Source organism: Cervus elaphus, chromosome 12 (assembly GCF_910594005.1).
Source record: "Cervus elaphus chromosome 12, mCerEla1.1, whole genome shotgun sequence".
NCBI classification, from domain to species: Eukaryota; Metazoa; Chordata; class Mammalia; order Artiodactyla; family Cervidae; genus Cervus; species Cervus elaphus.
In genome coordinates this window covers 20,182,285-20,201,473 of record NC_057826.1, presented here as the reverse complement: position 1 = coordinate 20,201,473, position 19,189 = coordinate 20,182,285, and the positions used below count along the sequence as shown (strand labels likewise).

The window sequence follows — 19,189 nt, the reverse complement described above, 5'->3', positions numbered from 1 at the left end:
GATTCCTCCCTGTACTTGCAATCTTCTCTTCAGGGAACAAACAGAGCTGGCTCCTACCCTTGTTGCGACCTGCAAGCACTGTCCCATACTCCCAGACCCAGGGCCCCAGCATCTCACAGGAGTCCCGGTCGGATTCTCTCTAGATCCTGTCTGTCTGCTTCCCCTCTTCAGGGAAGGCCCCCCTGAGGCACAGGAAGGACAGATATTAGTCCCCTCCTGTGGCCCAGAGCAGCCTGTCTCAACTGGTTGAGTCAGAGGAGGAACTGGAGGTCGGCCTGATATCTTCACTCCTGGGAGAGAGGCCCCAAGGTGGAAAGGAGGAAGGAGGAGGAGGAGGAGGAGGAGGGCAGGCCTCACCTGCTCCAGGGCTGGGACTCAGCCCATTGCTGGAGGAGGGGCTCCTGCTGGCTGGAGGGGCAGCCGGCTTGAGGGCCCCGTCGGAAGGAGTCCGCCGGTGGGCGCTGGGCTGCACCGGGGCCGTGAGGGTGACGTGGGTGGGGGTCAGGGACTGCTTCGGGTCTCGTTTGAAGCGCTCCACTCGGACGTTGACCAGGGGATTGCGGGTGCAGGGGCTCAGGGCTGGGGCCTCCACAGGGCTGACGGGCATCTCGTACACCACGATCTCATCGCTGTCGGATCTCAGCAGGGAGCGGGTGGAGTTGCACTCCGAGATGGAGGAGAGAGACAGTAGCGTCAGCGAGGCGGAGGGGTCTCCTAGCAACAGCACGGGCTCCTCCTTCTTGAAGAGCTTCCGGGATGGGGGGCTGGTGCTCCGGCGGGGCCGGCTGGCTCTCAGGAAGAGCCCCTCGCGCCTCTTCTTCTCCTCTCGGGCTGGTGGCTCGGGCTCCTCCGGGGGCAGCAGCTGGCACTTGCCAGCTTCCAGCAGGTCAAACCCGAGGCCAGTGGCCGCGAGGACGGCCCCGCAGCCGAGCAGAGCCACCTCGCAGCGGCGGTGCTGGGGGCCGCCCCGCTTGAGGCTGTTGGTTGGCGTCAGCTGAGGGGTACTGGTGGCCGAGTTGACCGGGGTGGGCTCCTCGTGACCGCCGTCGCTGAGGGGGCCATCCCCATCTTCCCCGCGAGGGAACGGGATACAGAGGTAGGACTGGTTGGGTGACGGCGGGAGACGACTCTCCCCACTCCGTGGGCCTTCACTGTCCTCGTCCTCTGAGAAGACGAGAGGAGTGGAGGGGGAACAGAAGATGGGAACTGAGGCGGCAGGAATAAAAATCTGGTCCTTCTCCCCGACCCCAGGTCCCCGGCTTAGAGCTAGGGATCCAGAAGTTGAATAATCAGGGGTGCAGGACCAGGAACCGATCGGATTTCACGCCTCCACACTCAACAGTGACCAACATAGGAAAGTCACTCTCCATCCCAGAGCCTGTTTTCCTATTTGCAGGAAAGGGGACCTGCCAATTTGCTCCTTCTGTCATAGAAGTGCAGCATCAGTTTCCCAGAACAGGTAAATCAATTATTTTACAACTTGAAACTGGAAGGGAAAGGAGTTCAAAAGGGACGGGATATATGTATATGTAGAGCTGATTCATTTTGCTGTACAGTGGAGCTAACACTGGGCTTCCCTAGTAGCTCAGATGGTAAAGCATCTGTCTGAAATGCAGGCGACCCGGGTTCGATCCCTGGGTCAGAAGGAAATGGCAATCCACTCCAGTATTCTTGCCTGGAGAATCCCATGGACAGAGGAGCCTGGTGGGCTCCATGGGGTCGTAAAGAGTCAGACACCACTGAGCGACTAACATACACAGGAATCAACACAACACTGTAAAGCAACTATACTCCAATAAAAATTAATTAAAAAAAAAAAAAAAAACGGGAAGGGACCTTAAATTTCTAGAATTGACAACCTACAGACTTGTCTTAAGACCCATTTCCTGCAAAGGCTTAGAATCCTCGGCATGGATGAAGGCCAATCTACTCTATGGACTGACTTATTATGACCTTGGAATTCTAGAGAGAGGAGTACTTTCTGAGAGACAGCCTGGAGAAGGCCTTACACATTTAGTAATCACAGGGCAACACTGGAGGAGCTTCCTTGGAGGAACACTGGGGTTCTATCACCATCTCCCATCCTATGGACTCCCCACATTAAAATACAAGGAAGCAGACCCAGGAAAGGCAAGTGCCTGATTCCACACCTCCCCCTGCCTCATTGCCCTAAGGAGACTCTAACGAGCCCCTTGGGACAGGAGGTCAAGGGCAGATTCCACGGCAGCGGTGGTGATGTGGGAAGACTCCCTGTAATGGGTGTAAAGTGAACTGAGAGGGAAGGGTGCAGGAGAAGCATTGAGGAGAAGAGGAAACAGCCCCGTGAAGCAGTGCTAGAGGTCTTGAAAGAGTCCAAGAAGCTTGGCCAAGAGTTCCCTGAGGGATCGGGGAGGGTTAACACAAAGGCAATGCTTACCCATCTCCATAAGGCTGGTGAACCCTGGCAGGGCTGGACTGCTCCTTGGGCCCTTCCCCAGGTTGGGGGCACTGGACGACCACTGTTTGTATCCATCGACCAGGGACTTGAGGCTGAACGAGAGGAAAGGAGGAAACTGTCAGAACTGGTTACTCCCTTACCCTCAGCTCCGTGGGCCTCTCCCCGTCTGCTTCATTACAGCAAAGCCCAAGAGCCTCAGGGTACAGGCAACAAAGCTTACTGAGCCCACCTGCCTCATTAACAGAAGTGCACATGCTCTGGGGACAGAAAAGCAGAGGCAGGACACACCCCTTCACATGCTGCCATGGAGCTGTGGGAAGACCTCCTGGGCAGGCTGGCAAGAGAACAGAAGGAATGAGGACTGCCCGGCCCTGGCCAGGGTCTTGCCTAAGCCCAACTTAAGGGAAAGGCCAAGACGCCACAGACACTGACTATAATACAACACACCGGTGACATCAGAAAAACGGCAATGCTGAGATGTGCAGTGCAAAGGCAAGCACTGGGCAATGAGCTCACAGAGATGGGCCAGGCCACTCCACTCACACCACTTCTCAATTTCTCCTTCCAAGCCTCCGGCATGCTTAGGGAACTTCCAAAGCCATCCACGTTTCAAATACAAAAATCGACCGACAAAAGCTGCATCAACCCAGTGCACTTTGGGACAGACCTATGTGGGTAGTACATAAGGCTGGACTCGAACCTTCGGCCTGTCTGGGAACGGAGAGGAAAAGGACAGGAGCTGGCTTTCAAATCCCTGTTATCAGCTCCCAGTGGCAAGTCAGTAATTCCAAGGACACAGACTGGGTACCCCACCAACCCTCTTACAGGACAGGGCATCAGAGGCCCTCAAGCACTGGTCTTTTTCCTAAAGAACAGTGAAGGAGGCCTGAGGAATCTGTGGACTATGATTGCCAAGGAGATAACTGGGATTATAACCAGGGACAGCTCTCATTTTAGAGCTAGAGAGAGCCATTCAACTAAAGCCCACTCTTCCCAGCCCATCTCCAGGGAGGGAGAAGGACCAGCTTTTTCCCCTGCCTGCAGATCTCTGTTTCAAGTGCTATCAGAAATACCAGTGAGTTAAAGTACATTCCAGACATCAGTGATTTCAACCAAAATACACAGCCAGAGAGAAACATGCTGCCAAACCCACAGCCTGAGACTTCTGACTGAAAATCTTATAAATCCCTTCCAAATCTGGATCCAGGGAATTCAGATCATCAGAGTCAAAGCCTGTGCTGAAGACCAAAGGATAAACAGCCATGTACTGACTGCCTAAAATGAAGGATGCTGGGAGAATCTTAACAACAGGAGTGGTCAGGGCAATGAGGAAATGTAAGTCGGACCAACACAGGAATTTTCCCAAGGTGCACGATGGTACTGCTTCCAAAAAAAAAGTCAGCATGGCCCTGGCAATAATGAGGCTTGATTCTGCAGGGTGTGCTGTGAGGACAAGGAAACGGGGGTGGGGAGGAGGATTATTATAGTACATGTGATGAGGTGGTGAAGATCAGACTCACCCCAAGTGGAAATGTGGAGACTCTGATGGGGTACTTAAACCATTAGCTTTCTCCCGTCTCTGAGGGGATCTTCAATGAATAAAGAGAATCAGTAGCAGGCAACAGTGGATACATGCCGCTCAGCCTCTCCCACCTGAGAACCCTCAAGGGTGGGTTCCTGTTACATCGCCAGCTGCCCTCCCCTTGTTCAGAATGCAAAGCCCACCCCATGAAGGGATCATAACAAGATGGCCCTGCTGGAATGGTCACAGGTCCACGACCTCCCTATCTGTGGGATAAACATCCCAGGGGCAGCCACAGCTTAATTAGTGGGGGGCTGTGAATCCATAGATAGCTGCTGATTACAGACTGTGCATATGTTTCCTACAGAAACATACTGTTTTTTTAAAAGGATGGGGATGCAAATTCACCTAATGTTACTGATTTCAGTACAGCTTTTTGTCATTATACATTTTCTTCAGTCAACAGGAACTAACATTAGAAATAGTGTCGTATGGAGGCTCTCAAAAATTCCCAACATTAAGTCTTTTCCCAAGACTGGGTGGATTTTATTTCTTCAGAGGAATTGATAATCATGAAAAATTAAGTCACATATTTTGAACTGCTTCAAAAGTTTTGAGGGCAAATCTATGTAAGGAGGAAGAAAATTCTAAAGTTAATGTTTTGTGTAATGTTGAAATGCAGTGAATTTACTGGCAAGACAAAAAATATGTTGAAATGAAACAACCAGAGAGACTGTTGGGATCCGTAGCCAACCTGGTAAAGCCTACCTGGAATCACACTAATGTCATAAATACCAAGGGACTCAGGGTGACTGCGTTCCTCAGACCCAGCTCAACCCCACTCCAGCCAAGGCTCAAGGGACAGACTGAGAAGTGCTTGCACTTCCAGAATTTAGTACAGCAGAGCAACCACGGGACTCCATCACTGATTTCTTACACTGTAGCTTAGGGAGGCCTGCCCTACATATCTAAATTTTCTGTTCCAAAGTAACTAGTGACTTCCAAAGCCTTCATGAACCAAAACTTATTTTCACCTTCTAACATAGCGAAATAGATTTTGAACATGAAATCTTAGTATTCAGAGAAATACCAAGGCCAAGGCCAGTTACAGGTTGAAGGCACCTTTAAGTCTAATAGTCAACCTTAGAAGCTCTCTGGAAAGCCACTAAAAAGGATGAAGAGGGCTGCTGCTTATCCTCACACTTGGAAAAGTCAAGAAATATGGTTCTAGATTCTAACACAAGAATAAGAAGTATACCCCATCACGTGCATTCTTCAAGTGTGAAGCAGAATTGCATGAGAAGCATGGAAGAATCATCAGAGCAAGTATTTACGTAAGTTTATTTACATAAGTTTACTATGAGCTAGCCCACCTTTTAAGGGACTTCCCAAAGATAAGCTTACTCAGCGTCAACTCCTTGAGACGGGTATGGAGAGAATCCCCATTTGACAGATGAGGATACATTAGACCCCACTGCTGGGTGTGGAGGAGTCGGGAGCCTGGAGTCAGCATTCGTGCACTTCACTACCAGACTACAATCAACTGGTCTGTGAAAGACCAGGACCTGTGGGCCACAAACCCACAGTGAAAACACAAGCACATCCAAGGCAACAGGGCCTGCTGTGTGCTTTGTCCAGAGGGGTCTCACACACATCAGCGTGGCTATGGGGTGGGCTCATAGAGAAGGGTTAGTGGCCCTGGAGTGACCTCCGCCTGCACCTCCAGGGCCGGGTAGCTCTGCCTGCCTCTGGTTCAGGACAAGCCTCCGCTCAAGAGCCCTGTCATCCCGCCTTTCCTTGTCTCTCCTCTGGGCAGATGCTTTAAGGACAAGAGCCAGGTGTAAGTAAAACACTCAGGCAGAACTCCTCGCAACTGGCAAATGCTTGGGCTACTTGCTACTCTGAACAGGATGCTCCAGGGGCTGGCAAACTAACTCATGAGCTACATCCTGCCCATCACTTGTTTTTGTTCAGTTTTACTGGAATGCAACCACGCTCATTCACTCACATATTGTCCATGGTCTGTGGCTGCTTCTGCATTACCACCACGTGGGGCTGAGTAGTTACTACGGAGACCACATGGCCCACAAAGCCTAAAATACTTCTTACCGGGCCCTTTATGAAAAAAACTGTGCCAACTCCTGAACTAGGAGGTTTCAGGGAACAAGGCGATTGGAAAACCTTGTAAAGATCAAGAGGCATGTAATTTTTTTGAACAAGGTGAAACACACAGCAGAGAAAAAGGTATTTCACGCCGCATTTTTAAAGGATTTCCCATCATCTGGCTCTTACCCTTCGTCTCCTGAGGCAAACTCCTTCTGACCAAGTGTACTTGGCCCCCACGTCCGCCCCTTCTTCTTGGGGGCCCTCTTCTCCTCCTCCTCCCCCTCCTCCTTGGGGACCACAGAACTCCGGCCCCAGGTTTTGCTGCTTTCGCCTGGTGTCACTGTGAATAATAAAGGTCAACTGGGATTAGGAAAACAGAGAGGTGTCCCCCTAAACTAGCCTCTCCCCAACCAGACACACATGCTCAGGTAACTGGAGCTGCAGGTGTGGGGGAGTCAGACTTTGTGAGTAACTCTGTGCCCAAGTAGAGCCTGCCAGGCATGTAAGGGAGCTCCCAGCCACCATTCACTCTGTGCCCTCAGAGTGCCAAATGTGGGAAAACCACCCAGATTCTTCCGAATCCAGTGGAAGGTGGACACTCTGGCGAGCCAGTCACCAGAGCTCCAAACAGATCTGACTTAGGGAACGTGTTTTATTGGGGGTGGGTGGGTGGGAATTGGCCTGGGGGATGATGTGGAGGAGGGGGGTGGTGAGAAAGTAGGTGGGAGAGATAAGGAGTAACGATGATGTGGAAGTGAAGATATTTTGGTAAGAAAGTGCTGGAAAGCAAGGAAGTGAGTTCAGCACTATGGAGAGGGAAGTTAGGGAATGGAAGCAACAGGCCTGGAGAAATATAACACAGAGGGGAGGAGGAACCTTCTCCTGACCCTGACACCTTAGAGCAAGGGCTGAAACCCAAATTCTTCAGAGACTGGCCTTTTATCATCAATGAATGGAAGGAGTGTATTAGTTGCTCAGTTTTCTTCGACTCCACAACCCCATGGACTGTAGCCCATCAGGTTCCTCTGTCCATAGAATTCTCCAGGCAAGAGTACTGGAGTGAGTAGCTGTTCCCTTCCCCAGGGGAGAGTGGAGGGAGCCAGTTACCAAAAAACAAAGAGTTAATGGGACTGAGGCAAAATACAGAGCACATGAAAAAAAGAATCCACTGATTTGACTTGATTTTTCAAGGAAAGCCAAAAATTCAGGTCCTGGGGATGGGGTGGGGGGTTGGTTTTGGGATGAAATCTATCTTTAAATTAGGGCATATGCCCCTTCAACCTCTCCCTTCCACACACTAGGAATATATGGATATATGCTTGTGTATGCATAAGTTCTTTTTAATAAACACCACCATAAAATAAAATGGGCTCAGATTTGGCCTATTGTAAAGTATTTGGCAAGTTTACCTTGGAACCTACACTTTGACAAAGCCCCTTCCTAGGAAGCATGGACAAAAGAAACACCATGATGCCCCAAGTATGGCAGAGGTCCCAAGTCCTAAATATACCAGATCCCAAGTCCAGGATACCTTCATCACATTCCAAATTACTCAGTAATTCACTAAAGATCCCGCCAACACCCACAAACCCCTCTGCAGTTATCTGGCTAATAGTGAAAGGTAGAGGAGGCGGGTCAAATTCATGGAGAGATGAGGTAATGGGGGTAAGGGCCTGCATATATATGTGAGTGCAAGCGTGCTAAGTCACTTTAGTCATGTCTGAGTCTTTACAACACTATGGACTGTAGCCCACCAGGCTCCTCTGTCCATGGGGTTTTCCAGGCAAGAATACTGGAGTGGGTTGCCACGCCCTTCTCCAGGAGATCTTCCCAACCCAGGGACTGAACCTGCATCTCTGAGGTCTCCTGCATTGGCAGGCGGGTTCTTTACCACTAGCGTCACCTAGGAAGCTCTCACACACATGCATGTGTACACATATTGTCCAGGAGAGGTGGCAGAGTTATGACGGAGCCAGCCTGATCAGTCTGTGGCTGGACAGAGCAGGGGACAGGTGCCCTGGTGTGTTCTGGCCCCAGCTAATTTGGGGAACAGGCTTACACTGGATGGCACGAAGGCGAGGGATGATGGTGGGGCTCGCAGGAGGACTGGACCGGCTGTTGATCAGACTCTTCCTTTTATCCATGGTGGGCGAGGCCTGTACCGTGAACTTGTGCTGGAAATCTGCTTGGGGGAAGACAAACAGATATGTGGGTGTTAGAATTTTCCCATCATCAAATTCTTATGAACTACAGGGATATATGGGTTCCCCTGGTGGCTCAGTGGTAGAGAATCTGCCTGCCAATGCAGGAAACTCAAGGTTCGATCTCTGGGTTGCGAAGATCCCCTGGAGAAGGAAGTGGCCACCCACTCCAGTATTCTTGCCTGGGAAATCCCATGGACAGAGGAGCCTGGTGGGCTACAGTCCACGGGGTCACAAAGGAGCTGGACACTACAACTAAACAACAGGGATATGTGGTCCCAAACAGGAAATACAGCCAATATTTTATAGCAACTATGAATGGAATATAACCTTTAAAAATGGTGAGTCATTATGTGTGCTCCTGAAACTCGTATAATATTTTACATCAACTCTACTTCAATTTAAAAAAATTCCTATGAGAGAACTGACACTTGCTGGCAGCCTTGAGGGATGGGCACTATGTCCTGCGGAGCTCCTTTTCAACTGGGAAACGTTCTCTTTTAGAATCATTTCTTTTTCCCATTGGGATGTGGCAGTTGGATGTATATAGAGACAGAAGCTTCATTACCCAAATGAACTTCATTAGACTGTTTTCGTAAAGTTGTCTATATAATGTACATAGACGTAGCAAGTACCTACTGGGAATAAATTTTTTAAATATCATGAGACCTTGTCGATTATTCTGTGTATGTGTGTTTAGTCACTTGGTTGTGTTTGACTCTTTGCGACCCTTTGGACTGTAGCCCGCCAAGTTCCTCTGTCCATGGGATTTTTCAGGTAAGAATGCTAGAGTGGGTTGCCACTTCCTTTTCAGGGGACCTTCCCAACCCAGGGATAGAACCCGCATCTCCTGTGTCTCGTGAGTGGCATGTGGCTTCTTTACGCACTGAGTCATTGGGGAAGCCCAGTTGATTATTCTAGGAAATCTAACATAAAATACATAAACTACTCTGTCTCATATAATCTATTAGTACACATCTCCTTTACTCAGGGACCAAAGCAGGGAGACCGATGCCTCTCATTAAGTGCAGGGTAACATGGAACCTGAGAAAATGAGGGAGATGCAGTTAATGGTCCAAATTCCGGTTTATTCCAAAAGCATTTATATCAGAGCATGAGGAATATAAAATGTACATTCTCTGAGTTTCTGGGATTCATTCTCCCCATCTATCGAAGGGCTTATCATAAAGATCTGCCTGTTGGCACCTAGGTTTCCCCTCTAGAAGGTGATCTCCCTGGAGGTGGGCTCCATGGCTTTTCTATCTGCTTCCTTAGCACACATCAAGATGCTGGCACGTGTTGCTCCAGAGATGCTTAAAGACTCTGTGTTGCCTGAAAAAAAAATGTGTAGCAACACTCACTGAATTTCACTAAATGGATTCTCGTCTATACCTAAGCCACCATCCCAGTGCTTAAACTCATCTACTACTGCTCCCATTTTACTATTTTCCCTTGATTCCTTACACTTCTAATAAGCCTGCTTTCTGGGGACTGACAGGCTCAGAATACAATGAACTTTTTTATCTACATAAACACACACTTGAATGCTCACCTCCCTCTGTGGGTACGTAAACTCCAGAGACTCTAATTCATAGTTTCTTATTTCTTTGCATTTTCCCAAGGTGGTACCTACTGCAAATGTACCTTTGCTCAAATAATGTTTTTCTGAAAGGTTATGTGTAAATCAAATTCTTAAACATTCATCCTAATCTCAAGTGCACACAGAGAACTAATTATTATGGAAACCCTGAGTTATTTTGCAGAGCCAGGAGTCTTCTTATCTCATAGGCACATACACACACTCACCCTGGGATTCTTTTACCCCAATGACATCTTCATTCTCCAGGTTTTCCTATAGTAAGAATTGCCTGTATGCACGGCCATGCTTTTTAGCAGACCGGACCATGCCTGCCTGTCGGGCTGGCCACAGTCATGGCCTTGCCTTCCAGTTCTCTGTGCAGTCACACTCCAAAATCCCCCTGGAAGGTTGGAGCTTCTCAGCAGGCCAGGCTTTCCCTGGACTAGAACCTGGGGTCTCCAACCAGCTCCATAAGGAACCCGGGGTCTCACATTTCTGAGCCCAGTCCCTGGTTCCCACAGACCCCCTGCCACATGAGCCCCACGGCCCACTCGCACTTCCCCCAGCTCATGCGTGCTCAGTCGCTTCAGTCGTGGACTGAAGCCCATGGACTTTGTGACCCCATGGACTGTAGCCCACCAGGCTCCTCTGTCTATGAGGATTCTCCAGGCGAGAATACTGGAGTGGGTTGCCATGCCCTCCTCCAGGGGATCTTCCTGACCCAGGGATCGAACCCGCTGGTCTTACGTCTCCTGCATTGGCAGGCGGGTTCTTTACCACTAGCGCCACCTGGGAAGCCCTCCCCCAGGTCCCCGGGCACCAACCAGAAGGGAGGCTGATGCGATTTCCGTCCTTGAGCTTCAGCCGGCTCTTCCTGAACTTGCCCTTGCGCTTCTTAACCCGGGGCTTCTCCTGGCACAACTGGTGGATGATGATGTTGAGCTCTCGTTCCAGAATGTCGATCTCCCGCTCGGCCAGCTCCTGCTCCCGGCGCCGCAGCAGCTCCTCCTGGTTCTTCTGCTGGAGCGCGGCCCGCGTCAGCTCCTCCTCCCAGGTGCGCAGCTCCTGCCAGGCAGGTAGAACCATTAGAGAGAAGGGGGCACCCCCCTGGGGCAGCGGGGGCTCACCCCTGGGGGAGCAGTGCTCACGGCAACCTGGACAGCTCTCCTCTAATGCCCCACACTTCACTCTCTGGAGGAGATGGGGGTGCTGGATAGCTAGTTGGGAAAGAACACCTGACCACCCCAAATGGTCAGGGAAGGCAGGCTCAGAAGAGACATCCTGAGTACACAGCTAGAGTAGCCACAGGCCAAGCCCTGCAGAAGGGGGCTGAGATTTCCTAGTGCTGGAGAAGACTCTTGAGAGTCCCTTGGACTGCAAGGAGATCAAACCAGTCAATCCTAAAGGAGATCAACCCTGAATAGTCATTGAAAGGACTGATGCTGAAGCTGAAGCTCCAATCCTTTGGCCACCTGATGCGAAGAGCCAACTCATTGGAAAAGACCCTGATGCTGGGAAAGATTGAAGGCAGGAGGAGAAGGGGGTGATAGAGGATGAGATGGTTGGATGGCATCACTGACTCAATGGACATGAGTTTGAGCAAGCTTCAGGAGATAGTGAAGGAGAGGGAAGCCCGGCGTGCTGCATCCATGGGGTCACAATGAGTTGGACACAACTTATGGACTGAATAACAACACCTTGACTGGTTGATTAAAATTATCTGTGACCAGGAAAAAACAATAGAGTTTAGAAAATACATAATCATGTACTTAACTTTCATAGTCTCGGTTCTATTTTGATTTTTTTTCCTGTTACATAAAGGAAATTTTTTAAAAACCAGAGCCAACTTAAGGTAATCTAACTTAAAAATAAGCCTGCTATAAATGAGTCACATTCTAGGTATCATCTAACATGCAAATAAAAACAAATACATTCCCAGGGTGGCTGTTCAGAAGGTTCTTGAGGCATGTCATCTAAATCTTGGTTCACCTGGTGAGTGAATCCACTGAGGCATGTGGTTGAAACTTTCATCTTATCTTAAAGGGCAAACATTTGCTCTAGAGGGACAGAGACAGCCCAGCAAAGAGAAGCAAGAACATTTCCTGAAGTCTTTGCCAGGCACTTGCTCTAGAAACAATACCACACTGGGTGGGCAGAACTTCTTCCTTGCCTTCCCTTTGTCCTGTGTGAATTTATAAATGAACTCAGCATGGAGTTCCTAGGAAGAGGTGGGAGCTTACAGCATCAGGAAATAGGAGAGAACCCAGGAAAGAGAATAAAGCATCTGTAAACAACTTTAAAAATCTGGATTCTAAACTATTAACACTGGCTACTGTAGGCCCATGATGAAGTGAAAAAAAGCTATGGCTCAGCTGGTATGGAACCCCACCTGCCAATGCAGGAGACACAAGAGATGCGGGTTCAATTCCTGGGTCAGGAAGATCTCTTGGAGAAGGGATGGCAACTCACTCCAGTATTCTTGCCTGGAGAATTTCACAGACAGAGGAGTCTGGTGGGCTATAGTCCACGGGGATGCAGAGTCGGACATGACTGAGTGACTAACACTTTTACTTTCAGGATTGAAATGGGGTGGGAGCAGAGGGTGAAAACTTCAGAAGCTTTCATGTCAACAACCTGAGAGAACCAGGTCTAAAAAGGGGGGAGGTTTTTTTGTTCTTTCAATAAAGCAGCCAGACCAACACTTCTGTGATTGGAACTTAAAATTCTCAATTTAATGCTCCACTCTAAGAAGTCATTCTGCTCTAGAAAAAAATATAGAAATGGAACCCAGGGCTAGGAAAAAAAGTATGTGAACACATACTGGAGAAGCAGAGCAGCAGGCAGAGAGCAGAAGACAGAACAGAGGAAAAATGGGAATAAAATATTCTGATGAAAGGAGTGTTTCATTCAACTTGCCTTCTGTCATAAGAATACCTGCTAATGGCCACTGAAGTGATAGAAAGAATAGAAATGAAAAGAAGATGAGCACTTTGAAGGTTGGATGGTACAGGGTATATTCTCAGTAGTTGCTGATTAACTGTTGATTCAATGAATGAATGAAAGAAATGAGGAGAGGAGAAGACAATGTTATAAACACAACCCTTCTTTATGGTAATATGGATTCATCACAAGTGCCTGAGAAATGAGCTTGAACTTTTGAACTTCTTCTTTGATGAATAGATTGATTGCTGTGTGCCCTCCAAATCCTTGGCTTTCTTGTTCGCCTGCTTTGTTTTCACCAACAGAACAAAAACATGTAGAAGATTCAGAAAAATTATTCCTGGTTGGTTCTTTTGCTGCTAATGGGAAAGCTAAAATTAGTTCAAGCTACTCTCAGCCTTCCTAAGTCCTCTCTCCTACATGCTTTTGTCTAAGGAATGGCTTGGGTCTAAACTCCTTCCTTTAAGGGAATTCGAACCCCAGCCCAGAAACCAATCCATCCTCACATACAAGGAAGCAGCAGGTTGAGCTAACCTGAAGAGTGAATTATGTGGGAAACCAGGACATTCATGGAGTACTGGCCTATGGCACCATATACCTGGAACCCTTCCAACATGGTAAATCCCCTTCTTGTGAAACACCTATTTGGGCATCAACTCCATACTATGTAAATCACATCTTTCACATACAATGATTTAAGAGGAATGTCTCCAGAGAGAAAGCTCATCATCTATCTTTACCCTCACTTGCTGAACTCCAGGCCTTATAATGGAGAGGCATGTTCAAGGCAAGGACTCTGAAACACAGTGGTTGAATCTGTGGCCTTGGGCAAGTTAAAATGGGCATCACATATAATATGGAGGTAACAGCACCAACATCACAGGGTTGTATTACCTAAAACAATTACTAGCTTTTTATGCAAGATTATGTAAGAACTCATATAAATTACTTAGAGCATGGCATATAGCACATGCGCTACACATGTTAGCTATTATGAGAACTGGTTTGACTTTTCCTAGTATCTACTTTCTGACAAAATCCAACTTTCATTTTTCTTACCAGTTGGTACCCTTATAATGTCATCAATCAAAAGAAATAATCAGAGAACTATATTCAATATTCTGTGATAAACCATAGTGGAAAAAATATGAAAAAGAATATAAACATACATATATATACACACACACATATACTTGCATCACTTTGCTTTACAGCAGTAACAAATGCGACACTGTAATTCAATTTGTTTTTGTAGTTCAGTCACTAAGTTGTATATGATTCTTTTGTGACCCCATGGACTCTAGCCTGCCAGGCTCCTCTGTCCATGAAATTCTCCAGGCAAGAAAACTCGAGTGGGTTGCCAGTCCCTGCTCCAGGGGATCTGCCCAACCCAGGGATTGAACCTGAGTCTCCTGCATTGGCAGGTGGATTCTTTACCGCTGAGCCACCAGGATAGCCCATAATTCAACTACACTTCAATAAAAAATAAATTAAAAAAAAAAAACCCCAGGAGTTAGTGATTCAAAAAAGGTCAGGAACTCTGGGGTTCTAGTTGGAATATAACTAGTAATTGGAACAGTCTCTCTTAATCATTCTGCTCAATGGTTAGTGCGGATCCACCCCCTCTCCCAGCTAAAGAATTGTCACAAGCTCATTGCATCCCCCTGCAGAATGCTCCTTGACTTGCCAAACAGTACCCTGGTGGCTCAGTGGTAAAGAATCCACCTGCCAATGCAGGAGACTTGGGTTTGATCCCTGATCTGCAAAGACACCCTGGAGAAGAAAATGGCAACCCACTCCAGTATTCTTGCCTGGGAAATTCCACAGACAGAATTAGAGGAGCCTGGTGGGCTACAGTCCCTGGGGCCACAGAGTCAGACACGACTAAACACAGAGTCAGACACGACTAAACAACAAAAGCGGGCTTAGGATTGCTACATTGCATCAAAACATTTACATCTTCAGATCAGCTCTGGAAATGATTTTTAAGTTATTTGTTTAGGGAACAATGATGATATTGGAAAGAAGATGGTTTTGGAACCAGAAGGCCCTGGTTCAAGATTCTGCTTCCTCACTTACTAGTTGTGTGACTTTAGATAGATACTGATCTTCAGCTCTGAGATGCAAAAGTTAATAACACCTGCCCTACATGCTGCAGCAGGGGCCATAAGACTCCTGGATAAAACGGATGAAAAGGTCTCTTCAGACCTTGCAAGTGAAAAGAACTGGGAAGCCATGAAGACAATTTTAGACACTACTATTATATTGCTTTCCGAATTTCCACAGTGGGGAGTGAGAATGGAAAGAAGAAATTAACCAAGTCTACCCATGGACATCCCTCATGCCCCGAGCTGCAGGTCCTGAGGGACAAGCAACATAACTGCTTTGATTTGGATTAGCTTCCTCTGTGTGGACCCTGACTGTCAGCTAGACACTACGGCATAAAAAGGGGCCATTCAGAGAACGGTCACCAAAACAAAAAGGCAGATCTCTAATGGGCTATGAGTCTCTGAACTCCTCAGTTGGTTCAGCCTTTGAGCCCCTTCCATAAAAACATGAAACATGCCAAAAAACTTGAGACTCATGGTATTTTTAGCCCATGTGCTGTTTCTGATCCTGATCCCCAAAGACACTGGCAGGATGTTCTGATAACTGTTCTCAGTGTTCAAGTATCCCTATATCCTGTTAACCCCATTTGACGAGTCCATTACAGAAACTAGACACCTTTCTAGAACTTTCTCGTAATATGTCCAGCCGCCAGAGTGAGACATCCTGTTGGTACTTGCCCAGTGGTGCTCCTCCTCCAGTTTCAACAGTGAAGTAGATACTCTGCAAGGAGAGCTTTGGGCTCATGACTTCCCTCACTTATTCCTGTGCGTGCATGCTCGGTCAGTCGCTTCAGGCATGTCCAACTCTTTGTGACCCTATGGACTGTAGCCTACCAGGCTCCTCTGTCCATGGGATTCTCCAGGCAAGATATACTGGAGTGGGTTGCCATGCCCTCCTCCACTTATTCCTACCACATCCCCCAAAGAGAGAAAAACTCTCTTATCGTTTCAGGTCACACCTGAGGCCTGGAGAACACTCCACATAAAGCCAGGAAGGAAAAAGCTGCTTTGATATCACAAACCAAGCAGGAAGGTGACCGCATCACAGTCTTGCTCAGAGGCCCCAGTGGAGAAGGTCCACTGAATCAATGCATGCCTTCTGCTTCTCTTTCTTACCTTTTCTTTGGCCCTGAGTTGGTCAAACATCTCCTGAATCTCGTGTTTCCAGTCATCCTGCAGGCAGTGGAAGGAGTCCTTGGGCATTTCAAAGAAACCAGACTCCTCTATGGTAGTTAGCTGGTCCAGGATACTCGTGAAAGATGGGCGTGAATGGGGGTCGGGATTCCAGCAATCTGCATGGAGCACATGAGTCAGGAAGCATGAACGGACAGAGGCAGACGGAAGACTTAGGATGTCACGTGACCTCATCTGACAGAAAACCACCTCTCATTTCTTCTTCCAGAAATAAGAGAAACTGGCATTGAGGGAACTCCCAACAGGGCTCAGGAGGTAAAGCAAGCTGCCCAGCATCACAGTCATCAAGAGTGAAACTGGACACGCAACACAACGACTCTGCGCCCACTCTGCTCTACTCATTTAGCAGAAGAGAGGCAAGTCCAAAGAGTTTTCTTGCATGAAGTACAACTGCCACAGTTTATCAAGTTAGTATAATACATGATTCCGGGCAAGACAGTGGGCAGGTACACCTTGGGCCTTGATTTCCCATCAGTAAATGAGCTATACCCTTCCCCTCCTCGATGTGCTGATGAGATGAAAAGTACAAGCAGGGGGCCCAGAAAAAGTGAATTCTATCTACTCGCAGCTCAGTCCCTAACCACTGGAGTGGCCACCTATCCATTTAACCTCTCTCAGCTTAGGGTTTCTCACTGATAAAAATCATAGGGCCTAACTAGATGACTTTTAGAATTCCTCTCTTCTTAGATCTTCTTCGTTTCTACACATACGACACTCAGAGGTCTTGAAAGTCTGCAGCTTTCTCATTTCGCATTAACTAATATACCGAAGCACTGGATACCAGCCTTTAGTTTCTAAGTTAAGTTGTATAGTTACTGGATAGACAGAAGGGACGTGGGTGACACCAGTGTTTTAGGGTGTTGATATCATCTTGAGCTAACTCTTGTAACCATCTTTAGGATTCCTCCTTGACTGACTCCTACTTCACCTCCTCTTCCAGTTACTGGTCATGCGGAACTGGCCAGAGTCTATCCACTGCTGACAGAAAGGTAAAACAGTCTCCAGTTTTGTTCCAGCCAGGGGTCACTCACCTTCCATGAGTCTGGCAAAAGGTTCCGGGCATGTAGAAGGAATGGGAAGGGCCAGCTTGTTCATGGCCACTCCATAAGCGACCGCTAAGCCATCGATTCCCCGGAAGGGCACCTCACCAGTCAGGAGCTCCCAAAGCAGCACCCCATAGCTGGGGAGAGGAAGAAGACAGAAGTCACACAAATGAACCACAGCTGTAACTTCATCGAAATACCTCATGAGGCTTTGCCGAGCATCCCACATCTTCTCCAACATGTAGGGAGACTAACAGAACACACAAACTGCCATAATATAAAAGGGAGGCCATAAGCCCTACTGGCTATAAGCAAAAACTCTGGAGTCAAGCACACTTGGTTTCAAAGTCTTCTTCTTCAAATTCCTCATCTGTGAAGTGCGAATAACATGAGCAGTTGGACAAGGCTATCATGAAATGAATGCTCTATTGTTTAAATCACTGCTCAAGGGCTACAGCTATTCTGTGGTTGCTATTGTGAATGTAACAAACTGGACGAAGAGGAAGGCTCCCAGGAATATATTTTTTCCTGCTTTAAGAAAACTTCAAAAAAAAAAAGAAAACTTCAGCTTTAGTCACAGATATATTATTTTCTTTTAAATTTTATTTAAGTATAGTTGATTTACAATGTTGTATTTAATTCCTACTGTACAGCAAAGTGATTCAGTTCATTCAGCTCAGTCGCTCAGTAATGTCCAACTCTTTGTGACCCCATGGACTGCAGCACGCCAGGCCTCCCTGTCCATCACCAACTCCCGGAGTTTACTCAAACTCACATCCATTGAGTTGGTGATACCATCCAACCATCTCATCCTCTGTCATCCCCTTCTCCACCTGCCCTCAATCTTTCCCAGCATCAGGGTCTTTTCAAATGAGTCAGCTCTTCGCATCAGGTGGCCAAAGTATTGGAGTTTCAGCTTCAACATCAGTCCTTCCAATGAATATTCAGGACTGATTTCCTTTAGGATGGACTAGTTGGATCTCCTTGCAGTCCAAGGGACTCTCAAGAGTCTTCTCCAACACCACAGTTCAAAAGCATCAATTCTTCGGCATTCAGGTTTCTTTATAGTCCAACTCTCACATCCATACATGACTACTGGAAAAACCATAGCTTTGACTAGACGGCCCTTTGTTGGCAAAATATTTGCTTTTTAATAATATATATATTTAAATATATATAAAATAATATACAATATATAAATTTAAATATATATATAAAATAAAAATATATATTTATTTAAATATATATGTGTATACACACACACACACACACTCCACACATATATCCTTTTTCATATTCGTTTCCATTATGGTTTATCCCAGGATATTGAATATAGTTTCCTGTGCTATACAGTGAGTGTGTATACTCAGCTGCTAAGTCATGTCCAACCTGACCTCATGGACTGCAGCCCACCAGGCTCCTCCGTTCATGGGATTTTCCAGGCAAGAATACTGGAGTGGGTTGCCATTTCCTCTCCAGGGGATCTTTCCAACCCAGGGATCAAACCCATGTCTCTTGCACTGGCAGGCAGATTCTATAATGCTGAGTCACATGGAAGCCCATGCCGTGCAGTAGGCCCTTACTGCTTACCCAGCCTATATAATGGTTGGCAGTGCGAATCCAAAACTCCCCTCCCTTTTGGCAACTACAAATCTGTTTTCTACATCTGTGAGTCTGTTTTTATTTCATAGATATGTTCCTTTGTGTCATATTTTAGATTCTACATATAAGTGACACATATAGTATTTGTCTTTCTCTTTCTGACTTACTTCACTTAGTATAATAATCTCCAGGTCCATCCATGTTGCTGCAAATGGCACTATTTCATTCTTTTTAATGGCCAGGTAATAGTCCATTGAATATATATACCACACACATCTTCTGAAACCAATCATCTCTTGATGGGCATGTGGGTTGTTTCCGTGGCTATTGTAAACAGTGCTGCTTTGAACATAGGGGTGCATGTATCTTTTCAAATTACAGTTTTGTCTGGGTACATGCCCAGAAGTGGGACTGCTGGATTACATGGCAACAGATATATTGTTTGTTCAGCTTTAGA

The 19,189-nt window shown here is 47.2% G+C and overlaps 1 protein-coding gene across 2 annotated transcripts in view; it reads right to left on the bottom strand.

Moving 5' to 3' along the window:
* Positions 1 to 19,189, bottom strand: part of MAP3K9 (mitogen-activated protein kinase kinase kinase 9) — an 83,215-nt gene that overhangs the window by 9,142 nt on the left and 54,884 nt on the right. The window contains exons 4-11 of one of the 2 annotated variants that reach the window (XM_043920769.1): positions 17,119 to 17,267; positions 16,010 to 16,185; positions 10,670 to 10,910; positions 8,125 to 8,247; positions 6,252 to 6,405; positions 3,958 to 4,026; positions 2,417 to 2,529; positions 358 to 1,164 (exon numbers count right to left, since the gene is read on the bottom strand). In XM_043920769.1, the coding sequence (XP_043776704.1) occupies positions 358 to 1,164; positions 2,417 to 2,529; positions 3,958 to 4,026; positions 6,252 to 6,405; positions 8,125 to 8,247; positions 10,670 to 10,910; positions 16,010 to 16,185; positions 17,119 to 17,267 (1,832 nt within the window). The remainder of the gene's footprint in view (positions 1 to 357; positions 1,165 to 2,416; positions 2,530 to 3,957; positions 4,027 to 6,251; positions 6,406 to 8,124; positions 8,248 to 10,669; positions 10,911 to 16,009; positions 16,186 to 17,118; positions 17,268 to 19,189) is intronic. The other variant, XM_043920770.1, reaches the window with a different exon arrangement.